Genomic DNA, 23,579 nt, shown 5'->3' with positions numbered 1-23,579 from the left:
ATCACTTATGATAACTGCTCTATTTGCTCAGCTGGACAGTATTCATAACGAAACGCCACTATTATCTGCACTTGCGGAGGTTTAACTACAATTAGTTGGTTGAACATCTTTGCAGAAGATAAATGTGCTGGCCTGTATTGTTAGAAAACAAAGCAAGCAGTGGAATGGAGGACAGTTTAAAATGGCAGTCGCCTCGACATCAGTCAAAAACCAAGAACCAGTCATCTCGAGCTGTGGTCGTCTGTAAACCTTGTTTGAACCTAACTGAACACAAATGTGCAAAATGCTACGACTGTCCGGTCTGTGTCCTCAGTAGTGCTTTTCCTGCAGATAATCTTTCATCTTGTTAGGTAGGGGCAGTTTTTGGATAAGATCTATTCTTGTGTATTGCCTAATGACAAAGCGGCAAAGATACTGCAGGGAGCGCACTTGCATAAACCGAGATACTGGGTTGGTTAGTCTCACAGGGTAAGTTGCAGACCCTGGTAGGCGAGACCTGGAGTAACAAAAAGCTCCATTCTCTGAGTCTTTGATAGAGTGTTCAATTAGATCAACAATTGATGTGTGTCCCTCAACATCTGGTTGCTCATAGAAGCTGAATCGTCCGTTGGAGTGTTCGATACGGGTGTGGAGAGTTTTACTTTGAGACCTGAAGCTCAGGCTGAGCAGGTACCTGTCATCTGAACTGTCTCTGACCAGGAAGGACCCATCTACCAAGTTGACCAGTTTTTCCTCTGCTTCCCATCGTGTGATGGGACCCCAGTACCAGCCCTGTCGAGCAAGCTTCTTTAGCTCTTCAGTCAGACTGGTCACAACCATCGGTCCACTGCTCTGGACCGAGTCATAAACCCGACTGACCCCAGGAGCTGTGTTTGGATCAAAGTTCAGGTGGTGTCTCACTCTTTCAGCTACCTGGCTGTCTGAGGAGCTGAAGCTGGAAAAAGTCCTAGGGATATGTCCATTGCTTGACAGGGGTGGCAGGAGTGGGGATAGTGGAGGTGGGACTTCTACTTGAGAGCTTTGGAGCATCATACTTGCAGAACCTAGAAGAATACTATTAACTGAGGTTTCCATGAAGAGATCTGAAGGCATCCCACTGACCAGTTCGTGTTCCTCTGGTCCCTGGTCTGTGTGGAGGGACGCACTGTCCGCCTCTGTCACCACCTCCATAGGAGTAGGGCTGTCCAGGCAGAAAGTGTGAGACCCTTCTGGGTACATTCCTTCATCTAAAGGCATTGTGTACTGGATATAGTCCTGGGGTGTTAACCCCAGCACCACAGGCACATCACTTTCATCAATGTTGAGGTGCAGCTCACCATTTTGAGGTTGCTGGAGATTCTTTAAAGACTCTGCTTGGTCCTGAAAGAGCCCTTCCATCTGGAAAGTACGAAATTCTTTCCGAACACCATTTAAGTTGGGACTTGGCGAAGGAGAGTGGACCATGGCTTTAACCTTTACCTCCATCTTGATGCACGCCTCGTCGGAATTGACGGAACGCAGAGGCCACGGCGTAGGGCTGTAATGGTGACTCCGTAAAGACGCGGATCTAAGAGGTCTCTGGGCTTTCACGTCAGTGCTGATGGGCACGGAGGAAGATGAAAAGGTGTCATCATCATCATCGACTGAACACAATGCAGATGAACCACCTTTTACTTTTGCTTTCTGCTTGTTAGACAGCCTTCTCTTTAGCGAACCCATGAGGCCCTCACTCTTTGAACGACTCTTATTCTGGCCTCCTTTCTCGTCTTCACAACCAAGATCACAAACTGAAAGCTCTTTGGTATAGCAGCCCCCAAAAAGAGAGTCCTCTTTAGAAAACTCTGTTGTGACTGAAGGCTGCTGGAGCATAACGAAGTCACCCTCCTCTTTGCCCTTTATGTTGAGGGACTTGCGAATGGTCTTAAGGCTTATCTTCTTCATTCTGACAGGCCCTCCAAAGTGGGGGCATATGGTGGCTCGCCTGGTATCCTGATGAAAGCACTATCCACACTGTCCTCCCATCAGGCCACACCAAACAAGTCATCCATACAGTGGAGCCATGAATCCCTGAAAAAAAAAAGACAAAAAAAAATTGCTTTGTTTTATTACAGCAGGACTTTTTTTTAACAAATATTTAAGCAATAATTGTCTTTTATCTGGTTCGTACATTTTTTTTTAATTAAAAAATAAATAAAATAAAACTAGCATATATGAAAGACAAAACGTCATGTTAACAAATGTTCCAGACATAGTGCAGCTAGGCGACGTCAAGTTTTACAAATTTCTTCTCATTTAATGCCCCATGCTGTACACACGTTTCTGTGGTAAATGGACTGTACGTCTAGGATTGTGCGATACGGCATATAATTCATATCACGATATGCATTGTGAAGGGTGGTGATAAAGATATATATCACAATATGTTTTTGGTACAAAACTTGCAATAGGAATGAAAAAAGCATAGGGTGTCCTTTTGCCATCATTTATTTTGAAAACTGCTATATCACAAAATAATCCCAATTAAGAAAATTCCACTACTAGGTCCAGAGTTTTTAAATAATAAACAAATCAAGTATTAGGCTTATTTCTTGTACAAAAGATATCAAATGTAGTTTTAGCCGTATGTTTTAAAACACAAGAATATGTTGTTAACTTTTAACAGATTCCAGTCTTCTCACTTTATAAATGAACAGCAACAGAGCAGCATTTTACACTGAAAACACTTCACCCTCTAGTGGACGTCTCCTTTCGCTATAAGGAGAGTTGACACAAAATGGTGACCAGTTTCCTCTGTGGCTGTGACCAGAGGGTCTCGCAGAAAAATCCCACAACACAGCGTTCTTTTCACAGCTCAGAGAGCAGGTTTCTCGAAAACTGACCAACGCTTACTTTAACTTTCGACAGAAAAAAAAAAAAACTTTCAATAGAACGCAACGTTTTGTGCATGCGTCAGAATACGACAACACTACGGCAAGCCGGCCGTAGTTAGCTCTCAAAGAAAAGACTTTAACACCACTTACACACAGTTTTCATCTAAAAAAAGTAACGATTAAATCTGACAACTCTGATTTTACATCAGACACAGCATTACTGTGGTTAGCCGGTAGAATACAGATCTCTATCATAGGCTAAATGTCTATCATTTCTACTGTATATATCGCACATTCCTATATAGCACCTTTCTATCTTATCAAGATACTCAAAGCGCTTTACACTACAATCTGTCCGCATTTACCCATTCATACAGCACTCTACAAGATCTCTACAAAGCTAACTGAACAAATCATTCTAAAGAGACTAATCAGTGCTTCATCACATTCATGCACCGATGAGACACACATCGGAGGCAACGAGGGGTTCAGTGTCTTGCCCAGGAATACTTCAGTATGTGACTGCTGGTGGATTCGAACCGCCAACTCTTGCAATGGAGGACGACTGCTCTAACCACTCAGCCACAGACGCCCTTGCAGTATGGTGTGAGGCATTATTAGTGGGAAAAGAGAACAGCTCATAAGCTGTTTGACTGGAGTCCTGTGAGTTTAAACAGCAACAAAGCCTGCACCTACTTTGCATCTCAAAAAACTGCAACTTTGATTCCAAGTCAAAAGAATTTATCTCATGTAACTAGTTTAATGATCAAGGATCTGTATGCAAACAAGTTTTCCCTTTCTGTAAACACAGAGCTTCTCAATTTCATTTGAATATCAGTGCATGTAATTACAGCCTCAAATGTCAAATCAATGTCAAGGATGGTGTCGAGATCTGATCATTCTCAGTGTATTTGAAAATTAACTCCATTACACAACTGGTGCCATGGAGCTCTTTCTGTCAAGTAAAATGAGTAGAAACACCAGCCACTATCAAAAATTAAGACAATTCACAGATGCATCCTGAAGTCCTTCAGCAGTTTGTTGAAAACCTCTCATATAGCAGCACTGCAACATAATCTTAATTAGAAAAAAAAAACTATTCTCAATGGAAAAAAATATATGCAGGATGTCAGAATGGTTGTAAATTTGCCATCGAGCCATTATCTTTACCCGCTTCTTCCTTTCTGGGCCGGGAGGGTCTCTGGTGCCCATGTTCAACAGTCAGTGAGGCGGGGTACACCCTGTACAGGTCGCAAGTCCATCACAGGGACACATAAGTTTCTTATTCTAAGTTCAAGATGCACAAACCGGGTCAATGCCAAATAATCTAAAGAGATACCACAGTTCTGCCATTAAAACACATTTATTTAATGGCTTGTTTTAAAGTAGACATTTTCCCCACATACACTGCATTCATTAAAAAAAAAGCAGTGCTTTAGAAGCGCAGATATTCACCTTATTTCTTTGGACCTTATTGCAAGGATTGCACAACAAATAACCTAATAAGACGTTCAAAAGACCATTCATTATGCACATATAAGAATAAAACAAAAATTGCAAAGTCAAATGTATAAGAGGAGGTACGGAAGATCAATAAGCATGCACACACATAAATAAAAGAGGAACAATTCTCCATTTGCTGACTTGTATCTACCAATTAGTCAATGTTGCGGATACAAGATGCTGTCATCAGGTTGCCTAATCAGCTGCTCTCAGCATCCGGTATACAAAACAGACATTTTCACATCATGCATTTTTGTAAATGGTCCTGCAGCCTCTGTGTTAAAAACAAAATTAACCATTTGTGTGTGAATCATTGCCCACCAGCTACATCAAACAATATAAACGCTGTGCCTTCAATATAGAGAAACCATTCATGGATTAAAGCAGAAAAAAAAAAAAAAATCTTTTGACTGAATTTTTTTCTACACCTAGAAGTCACCCAACCCCCAGTGTTTTCAACTGATGGGTAGTCAAGACGTATTTTTAAAAATTATAGCACAGCAAGTCCTTTGAAAATTATAAATTACCTTAAAAAATCTAGACTGATAAGATTTATCTCCTAAAATGATTCTCATTCAAAGGGATTATAGTTACAGGATTTCAGATCAGCGTTTCCCCTACCATTATCCGAGGAGGGTGCCCCGCCCTGTCAACAGAACCGAGCACCACGCCTACCGAGATCGTCACACACACGCGTCAACAACTGCCGGCACTGACATAGCACTAAGCTAACGGCATGCAATACAGATGCGCTAACTCCAAAGCTACAGACGTAGCACTCGGCTACCACACCCCTCGACAAAAATCCACGAGGACATGATCGCCCTGCCAAGACAAGTGACCTAGGGGAAACACTGGATCACATAGTTATCCATCCATCCATCCATTATCTTTACACGCTTATTCCATTTTGGGTCACGGGGGTCGCTGGTGCCCATGTCCAGCAATCACTGTGCGAGGGGCGGGGTACACCCTGGACGGGTCGCAAGTCCATCACAGGGACACATAGAGACAAACGAGACAAACAACCATTCACTCACTCATTCACACCTAGGGACAATTTAGAGTTACCAATCAGCCTAACATGCATGATTTTAGTCTGTGGGAGGAAACCAGAGTACCCGGAGAAAACCCACGCAGGCACGGAGAGAACATGCAAACTCCACCCAAAGGCCCCTGGACCGGGGTTTGAACCAAGGACCTGCTCGCTGAGAGGCAGCAGCTCTACCAGTTGCGCCGCCGTGCTGCCCTACATAGTTATTTACTACCATATTTTTCGCCCTATAAGTCGCTGTTTTTTTGCATAATTTGCATGCCCTGCGACTTATACAACAAAGCGACGTATTTATGGATTTCTTCCCATATTTATAAAACAATTTTTGGCTGAGATATGACCGTTTTCATTCATTCCGACTGAAAACATTGAACACTACCATTTTCAGCCGCTAGATGACACTCCGTTGTATCATGTAATAAGTAAAAGTGGCTATTAATGATGCAATCGGCTTGCCATGGCCGGCCAACGTTGTCTTGGAGCAACCGTCAAATCGGCTTCATTTTGCTGCGCCGCCCCAACGAAATGCAGCTTATTTGACCATTAAAGTGCATAAATTAAGTAAAAGTTCAACTATGACACACCTTTACTATAATTTTGAGCAAACAAATAATTGTTTTTAAGTGTTAATCTTGTTAAATTATTGTTAAAGTCCTCCTGTGCAAGCTCTCGCAGCCGCCATTTGGCAGCCAATCGATTTTTGGCACAACACCGGTCCACATTTCCAGGTTGTCAGCGGTGACGCATAATAGATGTTACGTATACGGCGAAGCGACGTATTTATGGATGTTTCCACTTTATTGGACATATTTGGATTGATGCGACTTATGGGACGGAGCGACGTGTATGGCGGAAAATACGGTACTATTTATTTTTCAAATTTGATAATTTATTGAATTACATTCATCACAATACGATAGTTACATTTCTGTATTATTCTATATATAATCAAGTTTAGCACATTCAAACAGCCATAACAGCTTGTTATTGTTAAAACATATCGCTGTACAGAATTTAGCAGATATTTACGGTAAACTTCAAACACCTGAAATTGACTCTCAGAGAGAACTTGTGAGTTTGGGGAAAAATTAAAGTTAAACAGAGACGCGCATCTCTGCTATAATAAGGGGCATATAAATATTCATTTTTTGTGTGTAATTTCTTTTTTTTTAAATACTAAAGCAGCAGAAACAGCCTCTCCCACAGAAACTCAACAGGCTGTGCGCACCAACGTTTTTCTCTCTCTCTCAAACCCAGAGTTCGGTCATGTGCGCATGTCTGTACAATGATGACGACACTCAGAACCCATTAACATTTAATAATATGTAAGATTTTAGATACAAAAGTCCCGAGGAGGTTGGGGTGCGGTGCGGGAGGAGGTGATGGTTTAGCAGTTCTGGTATCTCCCAAACTGCGGTGAATTGGTCACGTGCGAACACGTTTATTACGTAGGCATTTAATAATTTATTACATGTCATCCCCTTCATGAAGGGGCAGGCAGTTCTGTTAGGGTAGCGGGGTGTCTTTTACCTGCAGTTTGTATCTGCTGCTCACACCCGGGCTCACCGCGAACCAGACTGCAGGACCTGCCCTGCTCTGATGAGGTAAATGACTTTGGTTGTCTTTATTGGATGAAAGTATAATCATTAGATTGGATGACTTTACAAGTCCACAACACTTGCTTCCCCTCTTCATTTTCACAGATGACTGAAATCCATCCAGGCCACATTCAAAATGATGGAAATCTGTCACGGCAACAGAATTTTAATCCATGCCATTATAAATAACATACCGTTACAATTTAGCATGAACTTCAGAGTAAAACTGACCTGACTACAAACATAAATGTCACATTCAACAGCAAAACCTTCTAAATTAAAGTAACATCAATGTTACCTAAGTGGAGCTTTTCTTTTGACTAGAAAGTCTGTTCCTGTAAAACAGAACTAAAGTGTCTGGACATCTGATGAGTGAAGCTCTTAAACAAAGCTGCTTGATAATCAAAACAGCTGCAACCTGATTACTCACCATTATCTGCAGGAAAATAGTGACTCAGATGGTTGGGTCAAATTCCACCTCCACCACCTTTCATTTGCTGCTGAGGAGTAAAAGCAGTCCGGTTAAAACATATCCATAAGTATTTGCATGCAAAGTTGCATGAGAGCGATGCATATATACATATAAATGCATGCAAGTTATAAGAAATTATGTCTAATAAACAAAAACTGAGCAGGTATGCCCTGCCTGACCTAAGGCCTAGGGACATGACAGCATGCTTTTAGCTTAGCTTCGTTTGCTAGCTTTCTACTTTTTATATATATATATTGAGCGGCATTATTCTAAAATGCTTCATTAGCTACTTATTTTGCAGAAGTGACATTTTACGAAACCAAATAGTTTTGTGAAAGAGCCGCCCATTATTATGACAGATGCTAAGCGAAAGCTAACCTAGAACTGTTAGCATACCTACTACAAAAGTAAATTTAAAACTCCCAAGTGTGTAAGAAAGAGCAGGGAATTGTCTCTTACCTGTTCAAATTCACTTGTATTAGTGGGGAAAGTAAACAAAGCTTTTTTTGTCCTGGAATAAGCCTTCAAAAAAATTAGTTTAAGGATTGACTCTTTGACGATTATACTGGCTAACGTTAGCCTAGCTTTGTTAGCGTGTAATCCCGAAAACATGAACGTCACCTTCCAAAGACAAAAACAAAAATCTAAAAGTGTCACCATGGACGGATTTGCTACTTCCCTTTAAAGACGGGAGTATATTGGTCACTACAAAAGGTACGTTAATGTGACATCTTTTCATCTAGGTTGGCTAACTCTTTGTAGCTCTCGGCCTCTTCGTTTCTTCCTTTGTTGCCTGTTGAATTGTGGGAGTGGAGTCAGTGAACGCATCACATGCAGCGAATCACACTGTTCATTTCCCTAAAGCCATCACACCCACAAATTATCAGCCAAACAATTAAACATGTTGTTTAAATAAAGTGAGCATTTGAAATAATTCATTTTGCATTTTCTTATTAAGCCAATCGGCTCATAAGTTTATTTAATGTGCTTAAAGTTTTAATTTATATAGGAAACATTACAATTCTCATCTTATAAAGTGCCAATATTAAATGACATATAACTGCTCTTCATAAGACCCACGCACAAAGTGATAGTACTTTCAAAGTGGGATCATGTGAGAATAGTTGTGAACAAATAGTGTCTTACCTGTGGGAGATAGCTGCTTGATTAGGCCTACCCTTTCTTGACGAATACTGTGTGCTGCTTTTCATGTTAGAGCTTTTGACTAAAATCATCTAAAGTTGTGAAATGACAGCGGTGTAGTTGTTTTTCTCAAACCTTGATTATAATAATTTGCACAGTCTCATGTGATCTTATGTGATGCCACGCGCTCAGTGACTTTCAGCTACTATTGAGTGTGTTATAATCATTTACGTGTTTACTAACGCAAATTAATTAGATATTGAACGCAACGCTTGAATGATGAGCTGTGCTGTGGGACTAATGGCACACATGAAGCATAAAGAAATTTGATTTAATTTGATTTTAATTTCATGTTGAGATGAATCTTAATGATGTCCTGCCATTTCCTGTGAATATATTAAGTGCCATACGAAGTCAAAGGGTATTTGATTTGCCTGCCTAACATGCACAACATAAAATCCGAACAAGATTTGACGATGGATTGAATTGTTCTTCATGCTGGCTTTGTCTCATCTTAAAAGTCTATGTGTAAAAAAGTTGCAACCAAAGCTTAATAATTTTTTCCTACATCTTTGATTCCTGCTGATGTCACCAGGGGTGCCTCATGCAAATAGGAGTGTGTGATGATTGCTCTCTAAAAAGTAATTTCTATATTTTAGTAAGAATCGCACACATAAACATACAAAGTACATGATGGAGCGCAGAAATGCTTTATTTATATAAAAAGCAAGTTAGCTTATATTTGATGCATCAGCACTGGAGCACTATGAAAGTCTGAAACAATTTAGTTGAGAAAATGTTGGAAAAGTGAGCAATTTTTAAAGCAAGTTGCCTTTTTTTCTTTCTCTGTCATGTCATAATTCTGGCCATGTAGCCTTTGAAATGATTTAGTGCTATATCAACCAACTCAGAATTACTTTTCCTTGGGTGTCCCAACCGACGTACAAAGATTGGTTTTCAAAATTGATCTGAGCTACTTGGTCTTTTTTTTATTATAATACCCGAGTCCGAAAGGGCTGTTTTCTTAACCGAAAGTTGTTAATTTTCTTTCTAAATTGTTTTAAATCCCTAGCATATGTGTTTTATGTTTTCTGATTATGAGAATATGCAATAAACTTCATTTTATTTTTGTAGATCAGCACGTTTCTGCAGACAGCTGTGCGCAAGTGGAGCAAAAAAAAAAAAAGTTTATGAAAATAAAATGGAATGGATTAAATGATGAGCTCAAACAAAGTACAAATATAAACCAGATTTTAAAAAAAAAAACTGTATAAAAATGAGCTTATTTAAAAATATGTTGTATAGGATGGGCGTCTTAAAGACCAGAAATGCTATTGTTGCTATTAATAATGTGTAAATAATCGTACATTCATTGATGAGAATGTGAGGTTTAAGTGTTGTTTAATGTGAGAGTAGTATAAGGGTTATTTGATGTGGAGAGACTAAAATGATTGTATATTGATGTGTATGACAGGAGCAGGGTCGTTCTACCTGCTCCTTTTTCAGAGAGTCAGAGAGTCAGAGTCAGAGTTTCTTTATTGTCATTCGCACCTCATGTGGTACATGTGGTGGAGCGAAATTATGTACACAGGGTCCCAGTTACATCCAACAATAAAATGTATAAGAAAAACAGTAATAACATCTAAGATATGAACTAAGAAAAACATCAACTAAATATACACTAAGCACTCATAACATAAAACATTGAACATCAGCACAAACATGAACATGAGTCTGTGAGCAGATGTGCACGCATGAACACATCAACATTGAAACAGATCAGCAGCAACATGAAACAGATCAGCAGCAACATGAAACAGATCAGCAGCAACATGATATGGTTTTTCACAGTGATTATTCTAGTTAGAGATTCATGAGTCTAACAGCCTCAGGGTAGAAGCTGTTCCTCATTCTAGTGGTTCTACACTTAATGCTCCTTAACCTCCTTCCTGAGGGGAGAGGGGCAAAAAGTGTGTGTGCTGGGTGGGTGGGGTCCTTCATGATGCAGGTGGCCCTCTTCCTGCATCTGGAGGTGTAGATATCTGTGATGGTGGGGAGACTGATTCCAACAGATTTCTGTGCAGCCTTCACCACTCTCTGCAAAGCTTTTCTTTCTGCAGCTGTGCAGCCTCCATGCCACACATTGATGCTCGAGCACAGGATGCTCTCCACTGCACACCTGTAGAAGGAGGTGAGGACTGAGCTTCCCAGACCAGCTCGCCTCAGCCGTCTGAGGAAGTAGAGTCTCTGATGAGCTTTCTTGATCAGGCTGGTGGTGTTGTTGCTCCAGCTGAGGTTGTCATTCATGTGTACACCCAAGTACTTGTAGCTGGAGACCACTTCCACCGCAGATCCTCTTATGTTCAGGGGGGTGTAGGTGTTTTTGTTCCTTCTGAAGTCCACAATCATCTCCTTAGTCTTCTTCACATTGATGTGAGGGTCGTTCTACCTGCTCCTTTTTGAACGAATTGTGCAAAATTGCATGTCAATTGGCATGAATATTTGTTTTATTATTATGTTTTCTTTCTTTGTTTTTTACTTTTTATTGTCTGTTTGAAATAAATATATTAAATTTAAAAAAAAAATTAAATATTGGCGTAAAAAGTGATTTTATTGGTTTTACACCAAATACATGTTATTTCATTAATCATACAATAAAAATTGTGTACTATTAGAAATATGAACAATAGCTTTTCCCCACTGATGCTGGCTGACTCCATAGTAATATTATCCTCTATGAAAAGCTGAAGGTAGCCAATAATGTCTTTGTCCACCTGAATCTCTGTCTTTTAGCAAAATATATCATGAACCACTGGACTACATACAGTAAAACTTTGTTGAATTAATCATTTGAAGTATTTGTACAACTGGTTATCTTTAGGACTCAATCCAATTCACAATGGCCACTACAGCTAATTCACATTAGCGAACACAAAAATGTTAAGATTATGTGTTTTTGTCTTACTGTTTCATATTTATATTACTGCAGGTGCTGTGACTTGTCAGAGCAGTGGATCCCCAGCTGTCTCCAATTGCAGCTGGTCACCTCCTTCTTATGGCTGAGTCAGTCCAGGAGTCATTGTTGGACTGTTGGTTACTTCACGACTCATCAAGCGCTCCTTGGATGACTCGTCTCCTCATCCTCTCCTGAAAATCACCTCCTGTGGGGAAGTCAGTCACACCAGCAAAAGACAAATATATTAGGATCTCAAGTTCAAGTTTATTGTCATTTGCATCACATGCGGTTCATGAACTGGAACAGAATTGTGTACTCGGGGTCCCAGTTACACCCAACAATTGCAAAAATATAAAGTATAAAAAGAAACGGTGTATAAGGATCTAAGATATATGCTAAACACTAATAATGTAAAAAAAAAAAAAAAAAACAGTGTAACAACAACAGCCCGAACATGAGTCTTTGGTGAGCAGAGGTATGAATAAATTAAAACACCAGCATGAGATAATCAGCAGCATGAGATCAGCAGCATGGTTAATCAGCAGCACAGATAAGTCACATATCACCAATTAAAGTGGAATTACAGTGTTTTTTTTTCTTGCAGTGATAGGGACTTATGAGTAACAGCTTCAGGGTAGAAGCTGTTCCTCAGTCTAGTGGTTCTACATTTAATGCTCCTTAACCTCCTTCTTGAGGGGAGCAGGGCAAAAAGTGTGTGCGCTGGGTGAGTGGGGTCCTTCTTGATGCAGGTGGCCCTCTTCCTGCATCTGGAGGTGTAGATGTCCGTGATGGTGGGGAGTGCAGCCTTCACCACTTCCTGCAGAGCTTTCCTCTCTCTACCTGCCTGCCTGTTCTCCAACATCCAATTCAATTAAAAAATACTTTATTACTCTCAAAGGGAAGCGAGTAAAATATAATAGATGAATGGATGGAAATTAAATGTTGTAAGTCATCATCCTGGTTTCATTAAAGAGTTGTGCTGTGGGCAGGAAGGATCTCTTGTAGCGTTCTGTCCTACAACGGATTTGAAGAAGCCTCTGATTGAAGACACTCTGTTGTTGTATGAGTCTGATGAAGAGGATGCTGAGGGTTGTCTATAATATTCTTCATTTTATGAAGAATCCTTCTTTGTACAATCATCTCCAAAGGTTCTAGAGGAGTCCGCAGAACTGAGCCAGCCTTCTTTATGAACTTGTTGGTCTTTTTTAAGTCACTTGCTCTGGTGCTGCTCCCCCAGCAGATGATGGCAGAAGAGACAGCGCTCTCTACAACAGACTTATAGAAGATATGCAGCATCTTGTTGCAAACACTGAAGGACTTACGCTTCCTCAAGAAGTACAGTCTGCTCTGGCCCTTCTTGTAGACGGCTTCACGGTTGCATCTCCAGTCCAGTCTGTTGTCCAGGTGGTATTTATACTTCTCCACCACCTTCACTTCTTCTCCCATGATGGAAATAGTATTGTACCCGTTCCTGTTCCTCCTGAAATCTACAACCATCCCCTTTGTTTTATTCACATTCAAGATGAGACAAGATCCTGCGCCTGTCTTTCAACATACCTGGAGGCCATCCCCTGAGCACAGTACCCATCATCCTTTTGGTTACCCCCCCCCCCCCCGCCAAGCATGGAAACAAAGACAGCAACCCCTTGTGCCCTTGGCTACCTCCTGACCTCTAAATAAATCTTTCCATTTTAACTTGGTTCTTTTCAGTTTCAGTATTCTGGACAAAATGCAATACAAATTTGTTGAATTAATCATTTAATGTACTTGTACAACTGATTATCTTTAGGACTCAATCCAGTTCACAATGGCCACTACAGCTAATCCACATTAGCCAACACAAAAATGTTCAGATTAAGAGTTTCTGGCTTTCTGTCTCCCACTGCAGGTGCTGTGACTTGTCAGAGCCAGTGGATCCCCAGCTGTCTCCAGTTGCAGCTGGTTACCTCTCTTCTTATGGCTGAGTAATTCCAGGAGTCATCGTTGGACTGTTGGTTACCTCACGACTCATCAAGCGCGTCTTGGATGACTCGTCTCCTCATCCTCATTTTCTCCTGAGAATCACCTCCTGTAGGGAGATCAGTCACACCAGGAAAAGACAAATATATTAGGATTTCTCGACTCAGTCCCTCTCTACATGCCTACTCTCCAACATTGCACCTGTCTTCTATCATACCTTTTGATTACCCTCCCAAGCATGGAAACAAAGACAGCAACCACTTGTGCTCCTGTCTACCTCTTATCCCTCTAAATTAACCTATACCATTGTAACTTGGTTCTTTTCAGTTTCACTATTCTGGTTCAGGTATTTTTTTTTGTTTGTTTGCTTAACCAAAAAAGACAAGACAGCTGGGGTTCATTCAGAACAATAACTCTACGTGTGACCTCTCATAATTTGCACGAGGTTGTGCATATCACTATTTTCAAAGTTTGACCAAAATGGCAACACATAAGATTATTGTCTAATATGCAATCCTTCAAGAATAGCTGGACGTTAAAGTCGGGAAACGCTCTTAAATTAGTACTCGTTGAACATCAAGAGGACTCCAAGTATTTGCAACTAAAAGTTGAACTTTGAAACGATGCATTGGCTTAATTAGTGTCACCGTTGTTTTAAAAGAGCAGGATGTGTTTACCACTGCTAGGTTAATTTGGTTTTTAAACCAAACGCGTTGGGTTTTTTTTTCTCTGTTTTGTTTTTTTTCCACGCTGTCAAGTGCACAACAGTCCTTCCCTAACCTGCTTTGCAGCTGAATGCAGACAGGTTCTATGCAAAGGCTCTAATTACCAGGCCCTATTAAGGTTGATCAAGCCGCCTTCTATTGATGTTTTGGCACTGAAGGGGGCAGTGCTTGTAAAGGGGGGGGGGGGGAGGAAATGAGAGGGATGCGGCTATTAAATATAACACCAAGGACACTGAGAAACAGAGATGCAATGTTTCTACAAGCCAAATTAGACCTGACAAACAAACTTTTAGTGCGGTTGATATTTGTTGCCAGACTGTAAAAAGCATTTAAATATTCAGCCTCGTTTCTTTTACCACTGCAGGATGAACAGATGTGGTAATAGGAGGGCTGCTCAAAGTTAAGATAAACTAAAATCTCACTTTTCTATGGGAGGTATGCATCTGCACACATGAGCACCCATTAGGAACCATATTTCTCCTCTTCTCAAGATCAATTCCTCCTAAAGATTTTGATTTTATTTATAAATTTGACTCTAAACAAAGGATCTGAATTCACGATAGAACTTTTCACGAGTTAAGAGCTGTTTAATAAGACACCACTACATGTGAAGAAGCTCCTTGTGTTGCATCTTAATTTTAAATGAATGCTGCATCAGCCATAAATTATATGAGCAATATGTCTGCGCATGCTGGCGTTTGGCTGAGGCATTTAGGTGCACTGCACACATCCAGAGCCTCAAAACTTGAAGCAGAGCAAAATAAGAATACAGAAAATAGAGGCAGGACCAGGAACTGCTTGGGTTTTGTGTGATAAGGTTGGTTTCTTTGGTGGTCATTTTGAATTATCTCCAAAAGTTACGCACAAATAAAAACATTATCACTGCTTCACATTGAGCAGTGAGCTATAATAAAAAAGGAGAAACTTCCAAAGTCAAAGTTGTCTCGGGACTCTTTACCAAGAAAATTTAAAGCTGACAGTGCTGCCAAAATGCCTTAACTGTAAACTGATTATTCTATGAATTATTGTGTGAATGTTTATGAAGCATTCTCTCTACTGAGATCCATTTTTCTTCTGTACATTATTCAGCATATTTCCCTTTCCTCAGTTTTGGCTCTGTTTCAACAAATCATAAATCAAAACGTTCAGCTCTTTCAGGAGAAGGGTGATGTGACTTTTTGTATTGGTGCAACTTTAGCTTTTTGAAATTTTGAGCCTTTTCTGCCACTTTTTTTCCTCATAGAAAATGATTTGAGCTCATTTTACATCCTTTAAATCTTTAGATGTGTTTACAACCTTTTACTGCTCCATTCACATTTTGTTCTGGTTCAGCTTCTTTCAGCTTCCTTGTGCAAATTTAAACATTTTTCAGCTACTTTCAGCTACTTTCAGCTGTTTTCAGCTGTTTTGTTTTTTTAATATGATGTTGGAATCACAGGAATGGCTCTAAATTGGTTTAAATCATACCTATTTGATTGATTTGTAAATGTAAATAATGAATCTTCATCATACACCAAAGTTAGTCGTGGAGTTTCTCAAGGTTCAGTGCTTGGACGTATACTCTTTACCTTGTGCTGTTATTAAACAGCATGGGATAAAATGTTCATTGTTATGCTGATGATACAGTTATATTTGTCTGTGAAACCCAATGAATCCAATCAGCAACTTAAACTACAAGCATGTCTTAAAGACATAAAAACCTGGATGAACCTAAATTGCTTAATTTGAATACAGACAAGATTAAGGTTTTGGTTTTTGAACCATCTAGACTGGACTATTGCAATGGTTTATTAACTGGGTGTCCAAATACTTGTTTAAAAAGTCTTCAGTTGATCCAAAATGAGTCTTAACTGGAGTTAGTAGGAGAGATCATATCTCTCCAGTTTTAGCTTCTCTCTATTGGCTCCCTGTCAAATCCAGAATTTTGTTCATACTTCTAGCCTACAAAGCCCTCAACACCCTAGCTCCATCTTATATTCACAATCTTATTGTTCTATATTTTCCTAACAGAGCACTTCGCTCTCAGACTGCAGGCTATCTCGTGGTACCTAGAGTTTCCAAAAGCCGAATGGGAGGAAAATCTTTCAGTTATCAGGTTCCTTTCTTGTGGAATCAACTTCCAAATTCTGTCCATGAGGCTGAAACGTTGTTCAGTTTTAAGACTGGGCTTAAGATTTTCCTTTTTGATAAATCCCATAGTTAGGATTTGCTTGTTATGCTGCCTTAAGCTTAGACAACTAGAGGACAAACTGACATCATTTCCTTAAATGAATTGTTAAAATTGAATAGTTTTCATTTGGTACTATTTCTGTCTTAATGTGAGTCTCAACTTGCCATTGTGTATCTGTTCCTACCAAACCCAGCTAGTTGAAGCAGATGGCCGCCTGTCCTGAGCCTGGTTCTGCTAAAGGTTTCTTCCTAATGAGGAAGTTTTTCTTTCCCACTGTTGCCTTCATGCTTGCTCAAGATGAGAGTTCTGTGATGGAGTTAAATTCAAAGCAGTCTGCTCCTCAGATAATTATTGTTAAATTGTTATTTTTATATATGAATATTTCTGTTCAGTGCCCTGAGCCGACTTCTGTTGTGACTTGATGCTATATAAATAAACTGAAATGAAGTGTGTTTTCGGCTCCTTTCAGATTTTTTCTGCTAACTAAAACATTTTTGTGCTTCTTCTAACTTATTTCTGCTCCTTTCAGCTTATTTCTGCTTTTTCTACTATTTTGGCTACTTCTTAACGAGGTAGTTTACCTCCTTAATATGCTGTTCTTAGGATAATTTTAGCTTTTCTGGCTATTTTCACATTTTTTAAATAATTTCAAACTTTTTCAGCCTAATGCAGCAAACATCTGCTCTCTCCACTTCCTTCTGGTAATTTAAACTTCTTTGCTGCTTTTGTTAGCTACTTTTCATGTTTTTTTTTTTCCTAATTTCAGGTTTTTCCAGATAATTTCCACTTTTTTCTCATTTCTGCTTCTTTCAACCTAATTTGGCAAATGTTATTTTTGCTTTTTGCTAATTTAAGCTTGTTAGACTTATTCAGCTACATTTTTTAGCATTTTCTAGCTAATTTCAGCTGTTTTCAGATACATTATAAGTTTTTGTTATAATTACTTTCAGCCTAATTAAATTATTTCTGAAAATTTCAGCTTATTATACTCCTTTCAGAGTCAGAGTCAGAGATTCTTTATTGTCATTCGCACCACATGTGGTACATGTGGTGGAGCGAAATTATGTTCACAGGGTCCCAGTTACATCCAACAATAAAATGCAAAAGAAAAACAATGATAAAATCTAAGATATGAACTAAGAAAAACATCAACTAAATATACACTATCACTAATAGCATAAAAATATTACGTCAAATATCAGCACAAACATGAAGACGAGTCTGTGTGAGCAGATGAGCACGCATGAACACATCAACATTGAAACAGATCAGCAGTAACATTGAAAAAGATCAGCAGCAACATGTGATTTTTCACAGTGATTATTCTTGTTAGAGATTCATGAGTCTAACAGCCTCAGGGTAGAAGCTGTTCCTCAGTCTAGTGGTTCTACACTTAATGCTCCTCAACCTCCTTCCTGAGGGGGGGAGTGGCGCAAAAAGTGTGTGCTGGGTGAGTGAGGTCCTTCATGATGCAGGTGGCCTGCACTTCAGCCTAATTATGCTAGTTTCAGCATTTTCTTATTTTTCAGCTATAGCAGTTTTTATGCTAATATTAGCGTTTTCAGCTAATTCCGCATTTTTTGTTCATTTCAGCTCTTTCCACTTCATTCCGGTATAAGCTTCTTTCTGCCTTTCAGCTACTTTTTAGCTATGTTTTTTTTTTAATTTAAACTTTTTTTTTTTTGTAATTTCTTAATGTTTGCGCTATTTATTTTTGCTAATTTAAACAAATACAAGTTATTTCTGCTTTCTTATGTTAATTTAGACATATTCTTCCAGTTCAGCTACATTTCAGCATTTTTTTTTAAAGTAATTTCAGCTGAGAACTTAACAAATTGCTTTTTTGTGTATGTGAATGTTCCTCTAAAGTGCCCTGAGACAACTTTGTTGAGATTTGGCTCTATATAAATAAACTGAATTGAATTGAAGTTCTTCTACAATAACCATTCACACTGCATTTTTGCAGGAAATGCAATTTCTCTGGTACAATTTACATCTCTCTCTTTTAAAAAAAAATACTTGCTACTGTTTGGAATATTTTTTGTAGACAAAACAAAACAAAACATTGATTCAGTTTAGAATACAATCTATAAATACCTTAGGAATAGGAATATGCATTGTTTAAAATCTTTACATCATATTTGAATACATTATTTTGTCAATTAAAGGTTGGGAGAATTAAGCAGCAAATGTGCCTTTAAGCTAATCTTGTATTAACACACAAATCAAGGCAGAATTAAACACTTTAAGTTTTCATTTAATGAAAAATAAAATGCTTTTGCTATAAGCCTCAGTCTTGGAGATAAGGTGAGGAGCTCCATCTTTGGGTGAGACCTAAAGAGTCAATGCTCTTCCACATCAAAATGTGTCAGCTGAGGTGGACATCTGATTATACCTCCTGATGCCCTCCACTGGAGATATTCTGGGAATGTCCCACTGGGATAAACGAGGGTAAACCCAGAATTTGCTGGACAGTCTATACTTAATGACTGGCCAGGGAACAGCTTGAAACCCTCCAGGAGGAGCTGGAGAGACACGGACAACTCTGACATCTCCTGCCTCTGTGAACTACCTTTGAGCAGAGGATTCTGATGAATGAATGGAAATATTTGCTTCTTGTCTGCAGGTGGTGTCACACAGATGTGACAGGATGGAAAACTTGGTCTGAACAAAGACATTGCATTTTCCCTCTGAGTCTAAATGTGATTAGTGGCTCTACATTTTATCTTTAAATGAACATCCAAAGTAACAAAAGATGAAAAAATACTTGAAAGCACGAGAAAATGCTATTTTATATGTCATTGACCCATCTGGTCCAATATCAATGTTATGTCTATAAGGTTCACTGACATAATGCAGTTCATTCAAGGAAGAAATAAAATCCACCTCAAAATTGTGTGTGTGTGAGAAAAAATAATCTAAAATGTGAAAGTGCAGCGACAGGAAAACAAAACTACTAATAATTCTAATTATTTGGTTTACTTTGATATTAACATGTGAAAATGAAGATACTTTATGTAAAGAGATAATAGAATAAGAAGTAGAAAAAAATACTTGAGGAACGTTGTTGAGAAATAATCTAGATTTAAAGAAACTTGTCAATAATTTAAGAAACATTAGGAGTCACAAATTTAGAAAATGTTGCTTGTTTCAGTCCAAGTCTCAGAGCATCACTGTATTAATGTGTCAGTAGAACATACACCATAAGGCTCAAATTAAATAGACGTTCTAAATCCCTGTGCAAATATTAAAAGTGTGACTGCCTTATAATGATGGCAAATCTTTTGCTAAACACATTAATTATCACCCTGCCAGCTGATCGCACCGTGTCACATCTCAAGTGTGAGATTTTCTGCAACTGCAATAGTTCTGACAGGAAGAGGGTTTTAAGACCAGTACACGACGCCAGACAACAAGAATGGTTACATTTTTTTAAAATTGAAAAACAGTTTCTGATGGAGGTCAGAGTTCAGCGGCAGGGCCCAATTTGCATGATGGTTAGTGAACTGAATATTTCTGAGAGTGGTAAGACGAACAGAAAGACAGTCACTAACCTTCTCAGTCAGGAGAAGTGGGGGTCACCTGAAGGCGCTGGGAACGATGACGTCACCATCACTTGGTGAAACGTAGCTACAGGGCGTGATCAAAGGCAAAAGCAAGGTCCAAATGCATAGGCAAGGATCATACACAGGGATCAGAGATCCAGGTCCAAATCTGTATTATAATCCATGAAGCATAGTCACTGAGCCAGAAAGGATAGTCAGTAACGAGGTCAGAAAGGCAAATCCAGAGGGAGCAGCAAATTGGGGTCTCCAAAAAAGCAGGCGTGAGGTCAAGATCAAACAGGACTGTGAACAGAATGCTGGACATCTACCATAGAGGGTTTGATCATCTGTAAGGGAACTAGAGTGAATGGAGCTCTTAAATTGTGTGGGGAACTGGTGTAGGGCATGAGCGCTGATTAGGCTGAAGGTGAAGAGTGGGTGTGGCTGTTCTGTTAACTTGTAATTTTTATATATATATATAAATGTTTCTGTTCAGGATTCAAGGCGCTTCGCATCACATGTGGTACATGAGGTGGAAAGAAATTGTGTACACAGGATCCCAGTTACATCCAACAAAAGTATAAAATGTAAAAGAAAACAGTAATAAGATCTAAGATATGAACTAAGAAAATTGTTAACTAAAAATACGCTAAGCACTAATAGTGCAAAAACAGTATGCCGAACAGCAGCACGAACATGAGTTTGTGTGAGGAGATGAGTATGAATGAACAGCAGCATGGAACAGATCAGCAGCAACATGATGTGATTTTTTTTCACAGTGGTTAGAGATTCATGAGTCTAACATTCTCAGGGTAGAAGCTGTTCCTCAGTCTAGTGGTTCTACACTTAATGCTCCTCAACATCCTGCCTGAGGGGAGTGGGACAAAAAGTGTGTGTGCTGGGTGAGTGGGGTCCTTCATGATGCAGGTGGCCCTCTTCCTGCATCTAGAGGTGTAGATGTCTGTGATGGTGGGGAGGCTGCCTCCAACAGGCTTCTGTGCAGCCTTCACCACTCTCTGAAAAGCTTTCCTTTCTGCAGCTGTGCAGCCTCCATGCCACATGTTGATGCTGGAGCGCAGGATGCTCTCCACTGCACACCTGTAGGAGGAGGTGACGACTGAGCTTCCCAGACCAGCTCGCCTCAGCCGCCTGAGGAAGTAGAGTCTCTGATGAGCTTTCTTGATCAGGCTGGTGGTGTTGTTGCTCCAGCTGAGGTTGTCATTCAGGTGCACACCCAAGTACTTGTAGCTGGAGACCACTTCCACCGCAGATCCTCCTATGTTCGAGGGGGTGGGGTAGGTGTGTTTGTTCTGTCTGAAGTCCACGACCATCTCCTTCGTCTTCTTCAAACTGATGTGAAGGTTGTTTGCTCTTCCTGCACCACCACTCCAGGTGTTCTACCTCCGGCCTGTAGCTGGACTCATTGTTGTTTGTCTCCTTTTGATCACTGTTGTGTTCAGCTGCTCATGAGGTCTGTCGCAGGACTTTATCCAAATTTTACATTTTTCCAGACTCCCTTTAGGTTTTGGAAATGGAATAAACTGTATTAGGGCCTTCTACAGTAATCACTCAGGCTAATGCTGTCTGAATTACATGTACTCCACAGACGTTTAACCATTTTTTCTTATGATTTTTCACAAAATCCCTCTGACCGCAAAGCGTTGGTTTCACTTCGGGACAAATTGAGGTCCCTGATTGGTCAGTTGCTGGCTGACATGCCTACTGGTTTGATTGACTGGTGGCGTTGAGGATTCGACTTTTGCAAATGAATTTATAGATTTTCCTGGCCCGTTTAAGACCGTCATCATTTATTCCATATTTATCCCAAATGTATTCAATATTTTGGTGAATCTAAGGTTTGAGAACTGAGTTTCCTTACAAAATCCTAGTAGGTGCTTCAGCACCCCCAAAAAGAGGCTCAAATCGCCACTGAGTTACTTTTTACTTTAAACTGTTTTCTTTGCACGTATTAAATATGTTGCATTGTTCAATTAGTTTTTCAGATTAATGCAGAGTTCCAGAGGCTGGTGGCTCTTCCCCTTGAGGAAACTTTCCTGGACCATCTAGACAAACACTCAAGCCAGCTGATGACAGTCATCTAGGCCAGAGGAGTATGGAGGACGGAATGTGACAAAATGAAATAAATAAATACATAATAATGAAATTTATCATTTAAATACTAAATACATCATGAAATCATTAAATACAAAATTAAATTATTAAAAACACAATTAAATATATAATTAAATAATTCATTTCATGATTTATTTATTTATTTAATTTTGCCACATTCCACCTTCATGTATTACCATGAAATGATGTTAACTGTCAGTCACACTCGTCATACTCAGTGGGCGGGACTAATTGCTGATCATGTGAAATCCATTGCTTCGGTCTGAAGTCACTTCATACATGGAAACTCCCTCCATGCAGCTCGTAAAAGCGCATCTTCTTCTTTACAGTCATGGTATGAAAAAAGGTTTAATCCAAATACACATATATACAATTACTGCTTCCTAAAGTTTCGGAACATATTTTCTTGCCTGCGGATCAGTCTATTATCTGCGGTCGATTTGTTTTCGCTTGCTGTGAGGAGCAGCCAATCAGGTGTCAGGGTCTGTTCACGAGCCACGCTAGTCCCGCCCACTGAGTTTGACGAGACTGACAGTTAACATCATTTCATGGTGTCACTGGAGGATGGAAGGTGACAAAATGAAATAAATAAATGATTTAAAAGGTACATTTCATTATTTAATGGTATATTTAATAATTCAATTGTATATTTAATGATTTAATGATGTATTTAATAATTAAATGATGCATTTAATTGTTATGTTTGTATTTTGCATTTATTTATTTCATTTTGTCACATTCCATCCTCCATATCCTGGGACCTGCTGGATCTGGACTGCTTTATCATCTTATCTGCTGTCACCTTTAAAAAAAAAATCACAAATTTAGGTGTATATCAAAGCATAATTAATAGTTGTAGTACATCATCTACAAATAAGTTACACACCATTATGTAGCAAAATAAAACATGCATGATGTTTTAGAAATGCTGTCATGTTCTTTAGGCCCAGGTTCACTGGAGATGGACTGACATGAGGTTTGAAACTGTCCTCTGGCCTGATGGACAATTCCTCATGAGTGTCATGAATGATATGTGTCCTCTGTGCTAAAGAGAGGAGCCATCTGCCTCGATATTAGCACACAGTTGAAGAGCCAGCATCTGTGATGGTACGATGGTGTATTAAAGCACATGGCTGACATGTCTGAGAATGAGGGCACCATTTACAAATGTCAAATATGAGGGTTTATACTAACATATGCTGCAACATATGAAGAAAAAAAAAAGATTTTCCTGTTCTTGAGTAATGTGGGGTTATTTTTGTTATAGTTTTGTGCTTGTCTTTTTGTGTGTTTTTCATTTTTACAGTGCAAAACAAGAAGAATGCAGTTTGACATGATGGAATAGTCACTGTCTGCTGAGGTATTTCCACGTGTACAGTTTTTAAGCTAGGAGTGATACACACATCAACCATCGACTTGTTTAAAATATGTTGCTTGCATTAAATGTATATATATATATATATATATATATA

General features: G+C 39.3%; 1 protein-coding gene across 1 annotated transcript; it reads right to left on the bottom strand.

The window, feature by feature from the left end:
- Positions 1-242: 242 nt before the first annotated feature.
- LOC119426896 (suppressor of cytokine signaling 6) lies at positions 243-8,266 on the bottom strand. Its single transcript, XM_037694485.1, has 3 exons — positions 7,936-8,266; positions 7,435-7,501; positions 243-2,046 (listed from the first exon to the last, which is right to left on the bottom strand). The coding sequence occupies exon 3, from the start codon at positions 1,918-1,920 to the stop codon at positions 310-312; it is 1,611 nt and encodes a 536-aa protein (XP_037550413.1). The 5' UTR covers positions 1,921-2,046; positions 7,435-7,501; positions 7,936-8,266; the 3' UTR covers positions 243-309.
- Between the last annotated feature and the right edge of the window lie 15,313 nt (positions 8,267-23,579).

This window comes from Nematolebias whitei, chromosome 20 (assembly GCF_014905685.2).
Source record: "Nematolebias whitei isolate Nwh7 chromosome 20, NemWhi1, whole genome shotgun sequence".
Lineage (NCBI taxonomy): Eukaryota > Metazoa > Chordata > Actinopteri > Cyprinodontiformes > Rivulidae > Nematolebias > Nematolebias whitei.
Note: the sequence above shows the minus strand (reverse complement) of the source record. Positions and strands in the feature narration are given on the sequence as shown.